This window comes from Polypterus senegalus, chromosome 3, assembly GCF_016835505.1.
Source record: "Polypterus senegalus isolate Bchr_013 chromosome 3, ASM1683550v1, whole genome shotgun sequence".
Classification (NCBI taxonomy): domain Eukaryota; kingdom Metazoa; phylum Chordata; class Cladistia; order Polypteriformes; family Polypteridae; genus Polypterus; species Polypterus senegalus.
Genome location: NC_053156.1, coordinates 210,519,334 through 210,534,555, shown reverse-complemented (window position 1 = coordinate 210,534,555; position 15,222 = coordinate 210,519,334). Strand labels below are relative to the sequence as shown.

Below are 15,222 nucleotides of genomic sequence, written 5' to 3'. Positions count from 1 at the left end.
GTGCGACGAAGGGCCCCGTTCACGACTGGCAGCCGCGTTTAAACAGGGAGCCCTTCACAGACAATTTAACATGCGCAACGTAGTTGGGCGCACATGGCTAGTATATAATAAAAACATACATTTGCTTTGAGTCTTTAGATAGATAGATTGATAGATAGATAGATAGATAGAACACCTGGTGTAAAGTTTTGCTACTTGTAAAAGTTATCACTGAAGAGATATAAGCAGGCACACAAATGCTGGTGAATCATGTCTTCTTGGTATCTTGTTGTTACTTGAATTTTTTTTTATTCAGTTTTATTCTTGAATAAAAGCACAGTTTTTTTGTCATACCTTTGCGAGAGTGTTTATTTTATATTCCAGTAACCACCTGAATTAAATCTCTGCCCCTTTCATATACGCACACACACATCCATGCTTGAAAATATCACTATTTGAAAATGCTATGTCATTTGAACATTTTTTTATTTCGATCTTGCCCAATCTCCGCGTTATGGTGCATGGTACTAATAAAGACAATACACTTCTTCCTTTTGGGACACATACACAGTCAGCAAGGCATTGCCAGTTCTAAATACTAGCGTAGAGAATTGCACGCGTACTGAAGTAACTTTAGCTGCAGGTGGAATTTCCCGTCCATTTCCTTTATGGTGCCAAGCAGAGTTGTGTTGCAATGTAGCAGTTTATTAGCCAGCGAAAGCGACAGGAAGAAGTTGTCTGTTGTTACGGTTCTGCCTTTGTCCAGAAACTGCTTTATGAACACAGTCTTGGAAAAGTCTTTCTGCCATGGGACGACTGGAATCTTTTCCTAAATATGGAGTAGCACTGCACATGCACATGTAAATCTGTCATTTTTCACACGCCCTGCACAGGTGTCTTTGTCACAGGTCATCGCTACTCTTTTGGAAACAATGGAGATAAACACAATCAACTCAGAGAGGGAGAGGCAAGTTCATTGTACCACATGTACATGATTGAGAGAATAAAATTGGATTTAAAAAAATAAAACCCTTTACACCGGCTGCTATAAAAGCAGCTCACTACTCAAAATGTAAACTGCGGGCTAGATCCGTGATCGAATCCGTAACCTCTTGATTTAGAAGCTGCCGTTCTTACCTCTAAGCCTGCCATACAATTGATTTTAGGTTTTTGGTTTTTACATATTAATAGCAACATGTATATTGAATTATTTCTTTTTCTTGGTTATATTCATGAATAAAGGTGCACTTGTTTTGTTATACCTTTTGTGACAGTGTTATACACTTCACGGCAGCATTTTGTCATTACATGAAAAAAGTTTTTGTTTTAGTTATGTGTTCAAAATTTCTTGCCTCGCATTTCCTGTCATCCTGCATTTACACAGATCATTGTAGACGCAGAACACACATGAAATGCATGTATTCCAAATAACGATATATTATTTACCCAATACAATTCCAGAACTTCATTTGTGTTGGTTTGTGGGATGGGATGTTGATAGCAGGCTGCTTGTTGCTTGGGCTGATTGACACATTTGCAAAACAAAGATGCTGATGAAGAGGTGCAAAGGAATTTAAGGTGGCCCGGAATTACGACTTTTATCATAGGCTTCAGGGATTCTAGTGTTAAATATGGGCAAGTTCTGTGCATGTTGGGTGCCCACAGAGTTGACTTCTGAAATGAGTCTCACAGCCTCCAACGTTTCAAAGAGGATCTTGCGCTAATAATTTTGAACTGGGACAGATTTAATAAGTGTTTAAAACTTTTTATGAAGCCTGAATACATACCTATGCTCCGGACGTCAAAGAACAATCTAGACAATGGAAGCAAGTTGATATAAATTCTATAACAATAAAGAAATCCAACATCCAAGCCAATCCTGGCAGGTACATTAGAAAATCAAATACCTAACTTCACACAGAAACATACTATAAATGTAAAAAGTGGCATAATGCTCGTTTTACTAAGAATGTCATAGTGGGATAATTCAAAACATGAAGAATTTTATAGACCTATGACAAGACATGTTTATTGCCTTCTTACTTCTCCATATGGTACAATATAAATGAAATGGGAAAAGAAACAAAAGCTGGAGTTTTAGTGTAATTATGCATTTAAGTTCAATAGAACACATAAGATGACTTTCTTATTTTTGTGGTAGACACCTGTAGTGAAAGAATGTTCCTTCAAACTACTAAACTGGAAAGCAATCAGAACTCTAGCACAGACAAAAACAGAGTGAAGCAAGATATAAAGACAGATGTGTTGTGCAAAATTCTGGATTTACTTAATCAAATTTTGCAATTCCTGAGCAAACTAATTTGTATATTGCTTCATATAGTCATACAGGTGCAAATTTTGTTTATCCAGACAGACATGTATCCTTCATTTGGTGACATCCAGTGAGAAACACTGTTTTAAAACATTTCTGCAAATGGTGTTACCTGTCTTTGTTGAGCTTTTTATCTTCAATTAAAAATGCTAACACAGCCATTCGGTACATGTGATCAGCTACGCTCTCTGGCTTCTTTATGTTCCTATAAACCCAGCCTGTTCGGGGTATTGTCTAGGAAGGGAAAAAAAGTTTAATTAGAATTAAGCACACACATCAGGAACAAAGGAAAAGATTTGCTAATTATTAAAATAAACAAATGTACAGTTAAAACATATACAAAATACAATTATTTGAGTTGTTATTGTTATATAAATATTTTATATTTAGCCCACTTGATTTACAGTTCCAAGGACCTGAGTCTGATTTATATTCAGATTCAAATACATAGGTTTAGATAACTGGCAACCACTGGCATGAATGAGTGAAGGATGGATGTATGAGTGGCTCCCCTAACAGGATTTCTTACAAGAAAAATGTAAAATAATACATTTTAAGGAAAGAAAAGCACCCACTTTACTAAAACTGACTAACAGTGAGTATACCCTTAAAATAAAACAGATTCATGAGTACATAGTTTCAAAAAGATGTCAAAAGAACATCACAGGGAAGCTGGGTCATGTCAGCCACAATGTTACTTAACTGGTTTAGAATCACTAGTCTAATTAGCTTAATTCATCTAACTAAATATATTTGACTGAAATATGTTGACTGGGAAAACTTGTTCATTATATAGAATTTTCTATGATGTTCCAGTAATCAATCCTAAGCTTTTCTTGCCTTTGACATGGAGCACTGTCTTGTTGAAAAAGTTAAATTATTTGATCAGTACACTTTTATTAAGAAGAGAGTCATTGATGATCATCAGATATTCTGTGGCATTAATGTTTCCCTCCATCAGTTTCTTGACAGTCAATGTGTACAAAGAAAACACACCTGCCACCACTACACCACAGCCCCAAGGCAGTACAGTTGACACCAGAACAGATTAACAGACTCATGGGGAATTTCAGCATACAGTGGTTTTCTTATTAACATGAACTGACAACAACCAAGTCTCATCGGACCAGGTGATGGTTTTCAAAAGCTCCCATGACCAATGTTTGTGTTCCTTGGCATTCTGCTGATGCAAATGGAAGTAGTTTAGTTTGTCAGCTGTATATCATGAGATCTGATAAGTTGTGTACTCTCATCAGCTCTCTGAGACAAACACTGTACTCAGTTGTTGAATGATGGCCTGTAGCTATTCTGTTAAACCTTACAAGTTATCTCAGTTTCAGTCAGACTCAGGTCTGTTTCTAGGTACTATTCCGCTTTAATTTAAATTTTGCTTTCTGGATTATGGCCTATCACCTCATCTTCGTGATCACCTTTAACACCCCACAGGATTTGCAGTTCCTGACACACTAATCCAGGCACACCTAGTGCTCAGTATCACGCCATATTCAAAGTTACTTCAACCTTTATTCTTGCCCAGCTGATCTCTGACTTGCCTGCACACAAGTAAACAAGATATGTTGATATCTGCATCCCAGTTTTGAAAAGCTCACATGACAGCTGTCATTGAATGAGCAGTCACTACCATCAGACGTGAAGGCATGTTTAGTAAAGTATGAAAAGCCAAAGAATAAATACAGGCCTTTGCAATTCATTGAAGCAGAGGCCTTCTGTTGATAATCTACTGTTGATTTCAAATAGGTAATTAGTACAGAATGTTCTAGCATGTGCCACAATATACCTTTCTCCATATAATCAGATAAGTGCAAAATGAGTGCTCTGAAGATCATACTCCTTTTTTTTTTTTAAGCATTTTATTAAAATCAAATAACATTCTATACAAGCAAGTCACGTTTAACAAAACTAGATTTGAAACAAATCAATTCCCAGGCGATGATACTTCTACAGTCGATTAGCACAATACTGTTAATCAAATACTACAAGCAGCAAATTACTGTAGGAGTAGGTTAAGCGCAAATCACACGTTGTAAATGGCACATGAAGGACAATATATAGGTAGCAGGTCTTGATAGCAAAGGAACTTTGACAATGGCCACACTATCATCTGACAGTCAAGTATTTCACCAAAAGTAGCCACCAGCACACAAACCCCTACTGTACTATCAATCAGTTAAAGAGATAAAGAAATAAATGACAATAACTAAGCTACAAGTACAAATATTTGAATGTGACACTATACACCACAGTAAGCCAATATTTTTACTTGGTCAAATTTTTTAGCGCATTCATTCGGCTTCTAAGATAACATAACATTAAAATTAAAATATATCATGCATTGTGAACTTTTTACATAATTCAAGTAATTTACACAAACATCACAAGGGAATGCACACATTTAAAAGGATGGATGGGAAAAGCCAAAGTAAAGCCTGGCCCACTCAGTCATGCAAGATTATTTTACATCTACTTACATCCTATTAGATGTCATTATTATAGTCAATAAAATGCTGAACGTTCACCAGTGAATAATTTAAAAAATGCAGTTCAAATTACCCAGCTGATTTTACTGTTTTATTCTCACCACTTACTAATGCTGTTGACAGTTTGGTTAACCAAACACAGATGCTCATGTAGTTATTCATGAATCTATAGTGAAGTCACTTATCAAGTACAGTATTTCATCAAGAAGCACCAATATGAACAAGACAGCTTTAATGTCACTAACAAGGGCAAGCTGTTGGATAAACAAGAGTTCTCACTGCCTACTGAAACATTTGCAGCCACAGGAAAAAGCCGCAGAAAAGGCAGTTGTTGCCTTAGCATACATCTGGGATGGATGAGCAAACCACTCAATTTAAGATGATAAAATTCAAATAATTACAGTGTCGAGAATAAAACATCCCATGTTCCTTTTCAGATAGATAGACACTTCATTATTACTGAGAAAAACTGCAGGGTCACATTTGCAGACAAAAGGACACAAAAAGAGTCATTCCCCGGCAACACATACTAACTAACAAGCAATATTCATGAATTTGTACTATGAGAGTTGATTAATCAGTCTTGTACAATGAGCCCCATCATCTTTCACTGACTAGGACTAATTCTGTTTAATAGTATGCTGGAAAATGAATTTATCTTCATTTGTTCTAGTCAAAGTATATTGAAAATACATCCTGGGTCTAACACTGAAATGATACTTGGCCATGTTTTAGTCACTGGTGGAGGAATTGCTACTTCTTTATATTCAGTCATTTTATTTGACTGACACTGTTTCACAAATCTGAAGACAGTATGGTGCAGTGATTAGCACTGCTGTCTCACAGATGTGTCTGCATCCTGGGTTCAAATCCCATGAGTGGTTATTGTCTAAATACATTCTACATACTATCCCTAAGTTTGCACTTCTTTCCCATGTCCCCATTGATCTGCAACATAACTAGGGTTGAAACTTTAAAATGGCCTTGTGAGTGTTTATATGGCAAGATATGTTTTTCGAACGTTTTGATTTCACTTTAGGAGATTTTTGCTTGTTATACAAGAACCTTTTAAACTGTGTCTGGAGGCACAGTAAAAAATGTTCATGTAAATGTTAGATCAAAGTGCCAACAGCTACCAGTTAACCTTGTCTCAGACCACTAAAACTCCCTGCACCTTTTAGCCTGGCTGACATCACCCAGTCCCTCAAGTGACAGGAACCTGAAGTCCTCCTATTTTTGATGTCTTTTTCTCCAGATTCTCTAGAGATGAATCTGCCTTTGTCCAGAAGACTCTGCAGATTATCAACCCTTTTCCCTGCACAAACACAAATTCTGCTACAACAATCCTTTATTTAAAAAAAAAAAAAAACTAGACTTAATGCCATTTTAGGCAAACAGATACTATGAGATAAAGTGCTAATCAAAAAAGAAAAGAAATAACTGGATCACAGCACTGGCAGTTATATAATAGAAATCCATTTGTAACTGAAAAGCAAATCACCAGAAAAAAAAAAAAAAGAAAAATTATGACCAGTGACATTTATCCTACAGAACAGTCTCTGACGAGTTATTTTACAATGTGTGTTGTTTTTATTTACAGTACTTCACATTTGATACGCAGTATGTAGGAAAAAAAGAAAAAGGCTGCAATGTTTTGATATGGTCACAATTCTCACAGAAAAAGTTGGGTCATAAGATGAGAGATTTTGAAATGCTTACAAAATGTTTTCAACATTTTTGGAAAGATATTTCATGTGACTGTAGCAAAAAAAAAAAATTGTCACTGTAACTCAAATATGGACTAACTGAGTCTTATTAAATTGTGTGGTCAACTTGTACTTGTCACTTTTAAGAACTGATTAGGATTTGAATGAATTACAACTTTGGACTTTAAAAGCTGATATCAGTCACAGTCAAACCACTGCTCAGTGGTCCATTAAATTTGGCAAATGCATTGAAGACTTTGAAATAAAAACCTTTATGAATTTGGAGTTAATACTAATGCATTGAAATTTTAAAGTTCTAAATTTAAAATGTAGAATTCTCAGCCATAAAACTAAAGTTATAACAGAAACACTAATTATAGTTTATGCCTATATTAAAAATACTAGGATGCTTATCTGTTTGTTGTAGGTTTGGTTTAAAAATGTCCTTGTCACCTACAGCTCATGACTTGTTAGTTGCTAGTCCAAAGACCAACCCGGCTGCTGTAGGTCTAGGTTTCTATTCATTCGCCTTTTACTTTAACATGATAAATGAAACAAACCTGTAAGTCAATCCAAGGAAAGGTTAATGCTAAATGTACATAAGTATTTGATATGCTATACTAGAGATTTACATAATTACACAAATATTGGAAGGTTCTGTCTTATCTCTTAAGAGTTAACATGTAAATAGATTACTCCTGCCTCAATGCTAAAATGCAACAGTAGAACAAGTTTTTATAGACTGCTTGCAATAAAAATGTATATACTAATGCAACTAGTAATGTATTAACATAAGGAGACTAGAAAACAGCAAATGCAAAAAAAATGTAACTTAAACATCATAATCAACTGTGAACTGATTGTTTTATTTCAAGCCAACAATAAATTTAAGTCAAAATATTTCATATATTAATTTGTAAAAAACTAAATTTCCTTTAAAGTCAACTACAAATGTCAAAAATAAACTTTAGTGGTATTTAATTTTTTATATATTTCTGTAATTCATACAGTACTCAGGTTTTAAATATGGAGTAAGTCATGTAGTTTTACATTTTTGTAAAATTTGTGTTGTGTTTTTGTTATGTGTTTTCTTTTTTCTGGTGCTCTGTGGTGGCACTATGCCTTACAGCCCAGGGGCCTCATGCATAAATGGTGAGTACGCACAGAAATGTTGCGTAAGAACATTTCCACATTCAAATCGCGATGTATAAAACCTACACTTGGTGTGAAGCCACGCACTTTTCCACGGTACCTCATACCTTGTCGTACGCAAGTTCTCCACTCGGTTTTGCAGACTGGCGGCATCCAGCGTCAAAGCAGTGCTACTGTTCCTGTGTGGTTACTCTTTATTTTCCTGACACGGCTTTATAAATACACTGAAACTAACTGCATATTGTTTATTAGTGTAATGCATCTGATTGTAATTAACTTGTAACAATATAATGGTCAAGGGAATAGCCATAGTATTCCAAATACCATAACTGCCTTAACGTTGTTACTCTCACTGAACCTTCTTCTTCTTTCAGCTGCTCCCGTTAGGAGTTGCCACAGCAGATCATCTTTTTCCATATTACTCTCATTGCACCACTTGGAGTATTTATATCACTGTATCTGAGTTGGGAATCACAGCAGCAGTTGATCAGAAATCGAATTATCGGTATATAGTATCAAACACTCGCTGTCTCAGCCATGGCAAAACGTTTCAAAGCCTTTCCTGTACGGACCTTGCGGTTCAGAAACAGTTTCATCCCAAGAACTTTAAACGCACTCAATCAATTGCTCCTTGTAGAACTGTTTGTACTTTTAAGTACAATCACCCCACTGTAAATTTGCACTAGAGTTATAATATTACACAACCTGAGCCACTTTATAAAGCGCGTATTTACATATGATGACGATATCATTTTTAAGATGAAGTGCAGCAAAATATATTTATTATATTATACAGATAAAACTTTAACTTCATTTAAATAATCTACTGTATATTCTTCACTGGGACTGGCGTGAAGGATAGAATAATTAAACGTGTACTACGAAGATATTTCAATGTTCCTTAAACGTTTTGAAGACTCGGCGCTCTAAGCTTACAGATGGCTTAACGTCTATTACAGAGCTGATTGTGTGGCGATCGGTTACTTGGAGAAAGAAAAGCAAGGACTGCAGGGGCGGCAACACCAATATATATTGAATATAAAACAGAAAGAGAAAATAACGACACAGCGGCAAATTTCAACAAAAGTTAAACACTTGTGTCATGAGCACGAGGCGGCTATGCAGTGTCCGCAATGGACGTGGCCATCCATCGTGCATAAGATACCATGTTGACATTGGTGGGCGAAGGGGCCACAGATTCTTTCTCTGCCCAGGGCCGCCACAAGCCTAGAGCTGCCCATGAGTACTGCTGCAATAAATAATTTCATCGAAGGTCGCGCACAATCAATGCGCCATGAAACCCATGCTTAATAATGAGCTTTAACTCCTATCATCATGAAAATATCACATATACATCTCAGTATTTTAGTTATTCAGAGAGCTGTAATATCACAAATGTAATGGATTCTGTGTCCAGTCGGAGGAAGAGAGCCGGTTTAAGAAGCACGTAGTGATTCACACACATAGAGCACATAGAAGATCACATACAAAACAAAGCATTTAATGTGCTACTTTAATTACGATGTGATTTGAGAAACTGGTTAATTAAACGATTTTAAGATGAAGTTTAAGATGTTCTACTTTATTGACAAAATAAACAACATGATTAAAGTGGAAATTTTGAGATTGAAGTTGACATTTCGTGCTTTTTCCTCACTGTGTCCCTTTTTTTTCTCTGTACTCTAATAAGCTTTCATATGACACACCTTTTCACAGCGACTTTGATATTTGGCAACTTTTTTATTTCCGGCACTGTGCGACTTTGTGAACATGAGCTTTCAAGTTTCTCCAACACGCTGTGTCACTCGATCAACTTCCTTTTGTTGATTATACCACGGTTTAAATAAACAAATAGTATGTTTTTCATTTGCCTCCACTTGGTATTCGCTGAAATTCTTATATTTTCCCCCATGCTTTTCCCAGAAGGCTGAGCTTAAGGGTGATTTATATTGATTTGCATATTCAAAGAGGCGTAATTCTGGGAGGAATTGGGGTGGGACACAAGACGCATGTACGAGCGTTACTTTTTACGCTGACCGGGATTTATGGAGCGGAAGAACGCGGAAGTTGGAGTACGCACAGATTCTTGCATCTGGATTTTTCTGTGCGTAAGCACATTTCGGCTTTTGTGCTTACGTCATGTTATAGTGCGAATTCTACGCACGGCGTTATGCATGAGGCCCCAGATGCTGCCAAGATGATAAGAGCTCCACAAACGTATCCTGTTAATGATGACACTTTCATGGGCTGTAGAGTTTGACCTTAGAACCATACAAGTGTATTTTATTTTCTGCAACTTTCCACCAACTGGAGTTTTATTTTTTTTCCTGCTGTCCCTGGTCATCTGACCATTGTTTGCATTTAAGCTGAACATTATGATTCTCAGTTGTTCAAAATAAATATTCATTAGTTTTAACTTTTTTTGTAACTCTGTTTAACTATTATTATAATGTGGTTTGACATATTTATGCATGTACAGTAAGCATGCTATAAAGATACATGCTGTTGTTATTATGAGCTATTGGTGAATTTGCTTAACGTTATGTACGACAGTATAACTGTTACAGTTTTCCTTATACAAAATGTACAACTATTTCCTTTTCTGCTATCAACTGTGTACTCTGAGTTGCGTGGGGTCACAGTGGTTAGCACTAGTTTCTTACAGATCCCACATTCTGGTGTTGAATCCCATTGTCCAGGTGTTGTACATGTGTAGTCTGCAAGATCTCTTAGTGTCTGTGTGGGCTTTCTATCTCCAAAGACATGCAGGTTTACTGGTAATTCCCACCACTGAGCAGCCCAAAGCATGCCAATCTACTAACATATTCAAAAGAATCTTTACACAAAGGGAAATTAAATATGGAAAAATACACTGACACAAGGAAATCTGCAGACTCCCAACATTTAGCTTAAAAAGTACATGAGAATCTGTCCACTAGATGGGGTAGCTTGCCTAATGTAACCCACATACAACTCCCTCTGTCTAGGTCTGGCCATTTCCACTGCACTACCTTCTGGGGTCCAGATCAACAGCATAAATGAGAAGACTTTCAGGGTCAAGGTAGCTTTCAAAATCCTTGATGGTTTTTAATGGATTCTTAGACCCGTTTTGAAAGTGGACAGAAAATTTTCATTTCTGAACAAGGCATTCCTGTTTTCATCTCTCCACATTCCCGTGAGGATCCCCAACTGGCATTCTGCATTGCTCCATATATGCAAAAAGACACCAACCTATGCCAAGGCTACTAAAAACTACAGTTACTTGAGATTCCCTCTCCCTAGCCTGGTGTGCACTAACATGAAATATAGCAAATAATGTCACAAAAGTAAAAAATACGGATTCATAAAACAAACACCCTATTAGAATCGGTACTTAATATTCTAAGGAAGACAGACATTTTGAGGTAATGTAGTTACACTCTCTAAATATGGCACCAGAGTGGTGATGTTGATTAGTAAATGAAAGTAAGAATTTCACTATAACCTGGATTCAAGTACGCCATTGGGAATTTCCCTTTTCTGGCGTGCCCTAAACTCTCCTCTTTTTAGCCACAAACCTGTCTATAGTCTATAGTCCCAACCCTCTCACTACACCCTTGGGAGTGGCGCTAAAAAATAAAAGTGTAAGAAACATACTTGTCATTGGTTTTTATTAAAACTGTACAAAAATGAATTCATTTTCTTCTGTTCTAACTTGCTATCACTTCTCATCAATATCATTAAGCATATGTAAAAGTATAATACAAATGCTTTGCATTGAACTAATTATGTAAATTATACCTAAAATGCCATGGAAAACACAGGCCAAGTGTCATCAGATATTAGAGATCCAGTAAACTGTATCTAATAGCTCAACCTCAATAACTCATTTTAGAAAATAAAAATGTTACAGCTAAGAATTCAAGCTGTGTTAAGTAACACTGGTTTTAATTTTCCTTCTGTCCTCAGGCATTTCAGATATAAGCACCTTTTCTTTTACAGAAATGTAGCAACAATGTGTGTGTGTGTTTTTTTCATTTGTGGAGGAAGATTTTTCTTTTTCTAACTTTCTGGCAAAACATTTTCCTCTAATTTTCTCTGCATATTTCTAAAGGAGAGTGGCATGGTGGTATAGCGGGTATTCCTTCCACCTCATGGCATCTAATAATTACCATGTGAAATCTGAATGTTCACCCCTCAGTTCTTTGTGGGATTTCATTCTGCTATTGAAGTTTACCTCACCCATCCTCAAAGACTGGTGGTGCTTGAGAGGGCTTTGTAATGAAGTGTGTGTCCAGGATTGTTTCCTGTCTTGTGCTCAGTGATGCTGGGATCAGCACCCGTGTAACACCTAATTAGATTAAGAGGGTTTAAGAATGTTTCATTTGTTTCATTGTTTTTTTAATATACAGGGTGTCCATAAAGTCTGTGTGCAATTTAAAATAGTTTTAACTTTGTAACTATATGTGATAGAAAGAATCAGTAAAAAGGATTAGAAAGAATAAACACATTTTTTATTGTTCTTGTTAATTTTCAACATGTCCATCATCATTACTAATACTAAGGGGATTACGATTCTGAAGTTCTCTGAAAACATTTTCAAGCTGATTTTCAGTAATACCAGCAATCACATCAGTTATCCTAGCTTGCAAGTCTTTTAAAGATCGAGGTTTGGTTGAATAAACATTACTTTTCACATTTCCCCATAAAAAGAAATCCAATGGAGTCAAATCTGGTGAACGTGCAGACCAAGAAAATAGACAACCTCTTCCAATCCATCTGTTAGGGAATTTCTCATGTAGAAACTGTTGAACATGCAAAGCAAAGTGACAAGGAACACCATCTCGTTGAAACACTGTATTCTCTATCAGTCCTAATTGTTCAAGTTGAGGAATAAAGTAATTTTGCAGCATTTCTAAATAGCTATCACCATTAACAACACACCCTTCAAAAAAGAATGGCCCTATGACTCGACTTTTTCCCAAAGCACACCACACATTAATTTTGGGAGAATCTCTTTCATGTTCAACAGGCTCATGTGGATTTTCAGTTCCCCAAATACGGCAAAAATAAAACTTCTGAAGACAAAAAAAAAATAGATACATCAAGCTTTCTAATCCTTTTTACAAATTATTTCTATCACATGTACTTACAAAGTTACAACTATTTTAAATTGCACACAGATTTTATGGACACCCTGTATAAAGGAACCATTTTTCTGGTAGTCAGCAATAGATGCAAGAGCCATCATGAACAAGCCTAACTTCACTGATGAAAATCAATACAGGTCTCTGCTTCCTCTGGAGTACAGTTTTTGGTTCAATTAATAGCTGGCCACCTTGGCACAGCAATGTACTGAATCTGAGGGAAATCTAGCAATTAGGATGAGCATGGAGTCTTTTGCTTGACAATCCTATGAATATAATGATGAGGTCTCTTAAGTGCCCACCATGGGATGTACAAAAATATTTTACCTAAGCTGCAATTCTCAAGCCATCTCGCAGCTACAATTGTAATAAATGCAAAAAATCAGATGTGGTTATGTTGCCTTAAACAAAATCTTACAGTTTCACTCTTTTCTCGCTTTCATTGCCTCCGTCATTGTCCTATATAATTTTCAAATTAGATGCATAACTTGTTTCTGCTTGTTCATATTACAGCAGCAAAAAAAGAAAACATCCAAGCCAAGCAGATCTGTATCTGGTAAATGCAATTTTGCTTCATATAGATTGGTTATTTAAATACAAATAAATAATCTGCTCATCCGTGGCAATATTTTCTTTTGAATCACATTGCCAACTGAACCAGTCAAGACAGAATTCTAAAACATAAGAAAATTAAACATACAAACTACTGTAAAGTACAAATAAAACATCAATACCTTCATTAGAAAATCTGATTGATTCCACAAAAGGAAACTACTGAAGCATTAAAAAGACTAAAACATTACAAACATTAACCAAAATAATGCGGTGTAACGATTCAGACTTACTTGGAAAGCACAACACAATTCTAAACTTTCACCTGTCATCTAGGGAAGACTGCACCTGGGATTGCTGATGTGTTTTCAACAGCTGGCCATCTTGACCCTGAGCCATTTTATTCCCAATAATGCAATAAACTAAAATTGTCATCTGCTGCCCTCTACAGGATATAAAAGTACATAACTAAATGCATCCAACTCTTACAATGGATTTAGCAGTAATACAGTAAATGAGAAAGTGCATCTAGTTAGAATGAACTAACCCCCTTGTTTTTCGCAGTGTGATTATTAGGGATTGAAATGGGCACTCAATTCTTATTAGAAATATTTTGATGGCCACAAAAGTCAAGTACTGATTAATCTTTAATAATTGGGGATTTTTTAATGGGGCGTATGTGATAGGTTTCCCCTATGGGTACAGCGAATTAGAGCTAGTGTAATATAAATGCAGGACCGTGGCTGTGTCCTTTTTGTAGCTTTACTTCTCTTTAGACGTATGTGAGAAAAAACTCCACTTTAGAAAATGGTGGCAAAATGCAGCTGATGAAGTTATGCCGTAGATAAGGAGCACAACCTACTTAACCAGTGGCAGGAAACATTGTATCAAATTGCATGGTTACAGAAGGGACACAAAGGTTAACAGGAATTTTGAGCTATATGTTCCCTGTCCTTGAAGTTTGCTTTTCAGGTTCACAGAGCATCTGAAAGCTTACTTGTGACATATATAAACTGACAAATTCATTTAAAATTAAATCAATGAACATGAATCTTACTAAAACTGAATTTCTGAATGTTAATATATTAATCTAAACTTTGACTCTGAATACCACATTGAATTATTCATGTTTATTCATACTGGACCAATTTACAGCAACATGTATAGTTTTATAGGGTTATTAGTATTGTCACGTTTACAGACTAGAGTGAAATTCTTACTTGTATGTGTTTGTTAACTTTCATGTAAGTTGCTTTCCTTGAAATATCTGTATTCCTCACCTGAAACATCTTAGAATATTCAGTATTTGCCAATAGCAGATTAGTCACCAGTAAAGTCCAAAAATTGTCTGCATACAGTATATAAAAAGGGGCTACAGTTACTCCATGTCTCTCATATCTGTTCTGAAAGTTTTAGGTTGTGTACACAGAAACAAACACATCAACATGGGAAGAACATGCAAACTCCACGAACAAAGTATTCTGGAGATGTTAGGCAGGACGGTTAATTCTAGTGCTTCCCTCATTTAATTAACGTAAACATTTTTTCTGATTCTCCTATTGTTCCATAGTCTGTATGTTTCTGCAGCAGTAAACACTACTAGTTCATGCCTCCATGGATCCAGATGTAATTTCCAGTCTAGATAAAGACCCAACATTTCTGCATAGTTTTTCTACTTGTATTCTGGTGTTTCACTCAAATTGACTCAGTGTGCGTGAACATACAAGAATGGGTCAATAGCACAGGGAGTAGTTATCAAATATACTGCCGAGTATCATATGTCCATAGTCTTGTTAGTCAGTATGTGGCATTGTGCTGATTTCATTGAGTGTGTACTTCCGACATTTATTCTACAATCACACAGGTGACTTGCATTC

General features: G+C 36.1%; 1 protein-coding gene across 1 annotated transcript in view; it reads right to left on the bottom strand.

Annotated features, from left to right (window-relative positions):
- The window catches only part of hddc2 (HD domain containing 2), a 35,168-nt gene that overhangs the window by 17,660 nt on the left and 2,286 nt on the right, over positions 1-15,222 (bottom strand). Inside the window, exon 2 of the mRNA XM_039748402.1 lies at positions 2,424-2,545. Within this exon, the coding sequence (XP_039604336.1) occupies positions 2,424-2,545 (122 nt within the window). The remainder of the gene's footprint in view (positions 1-2,423; positions 2,546-15,222) is intronic.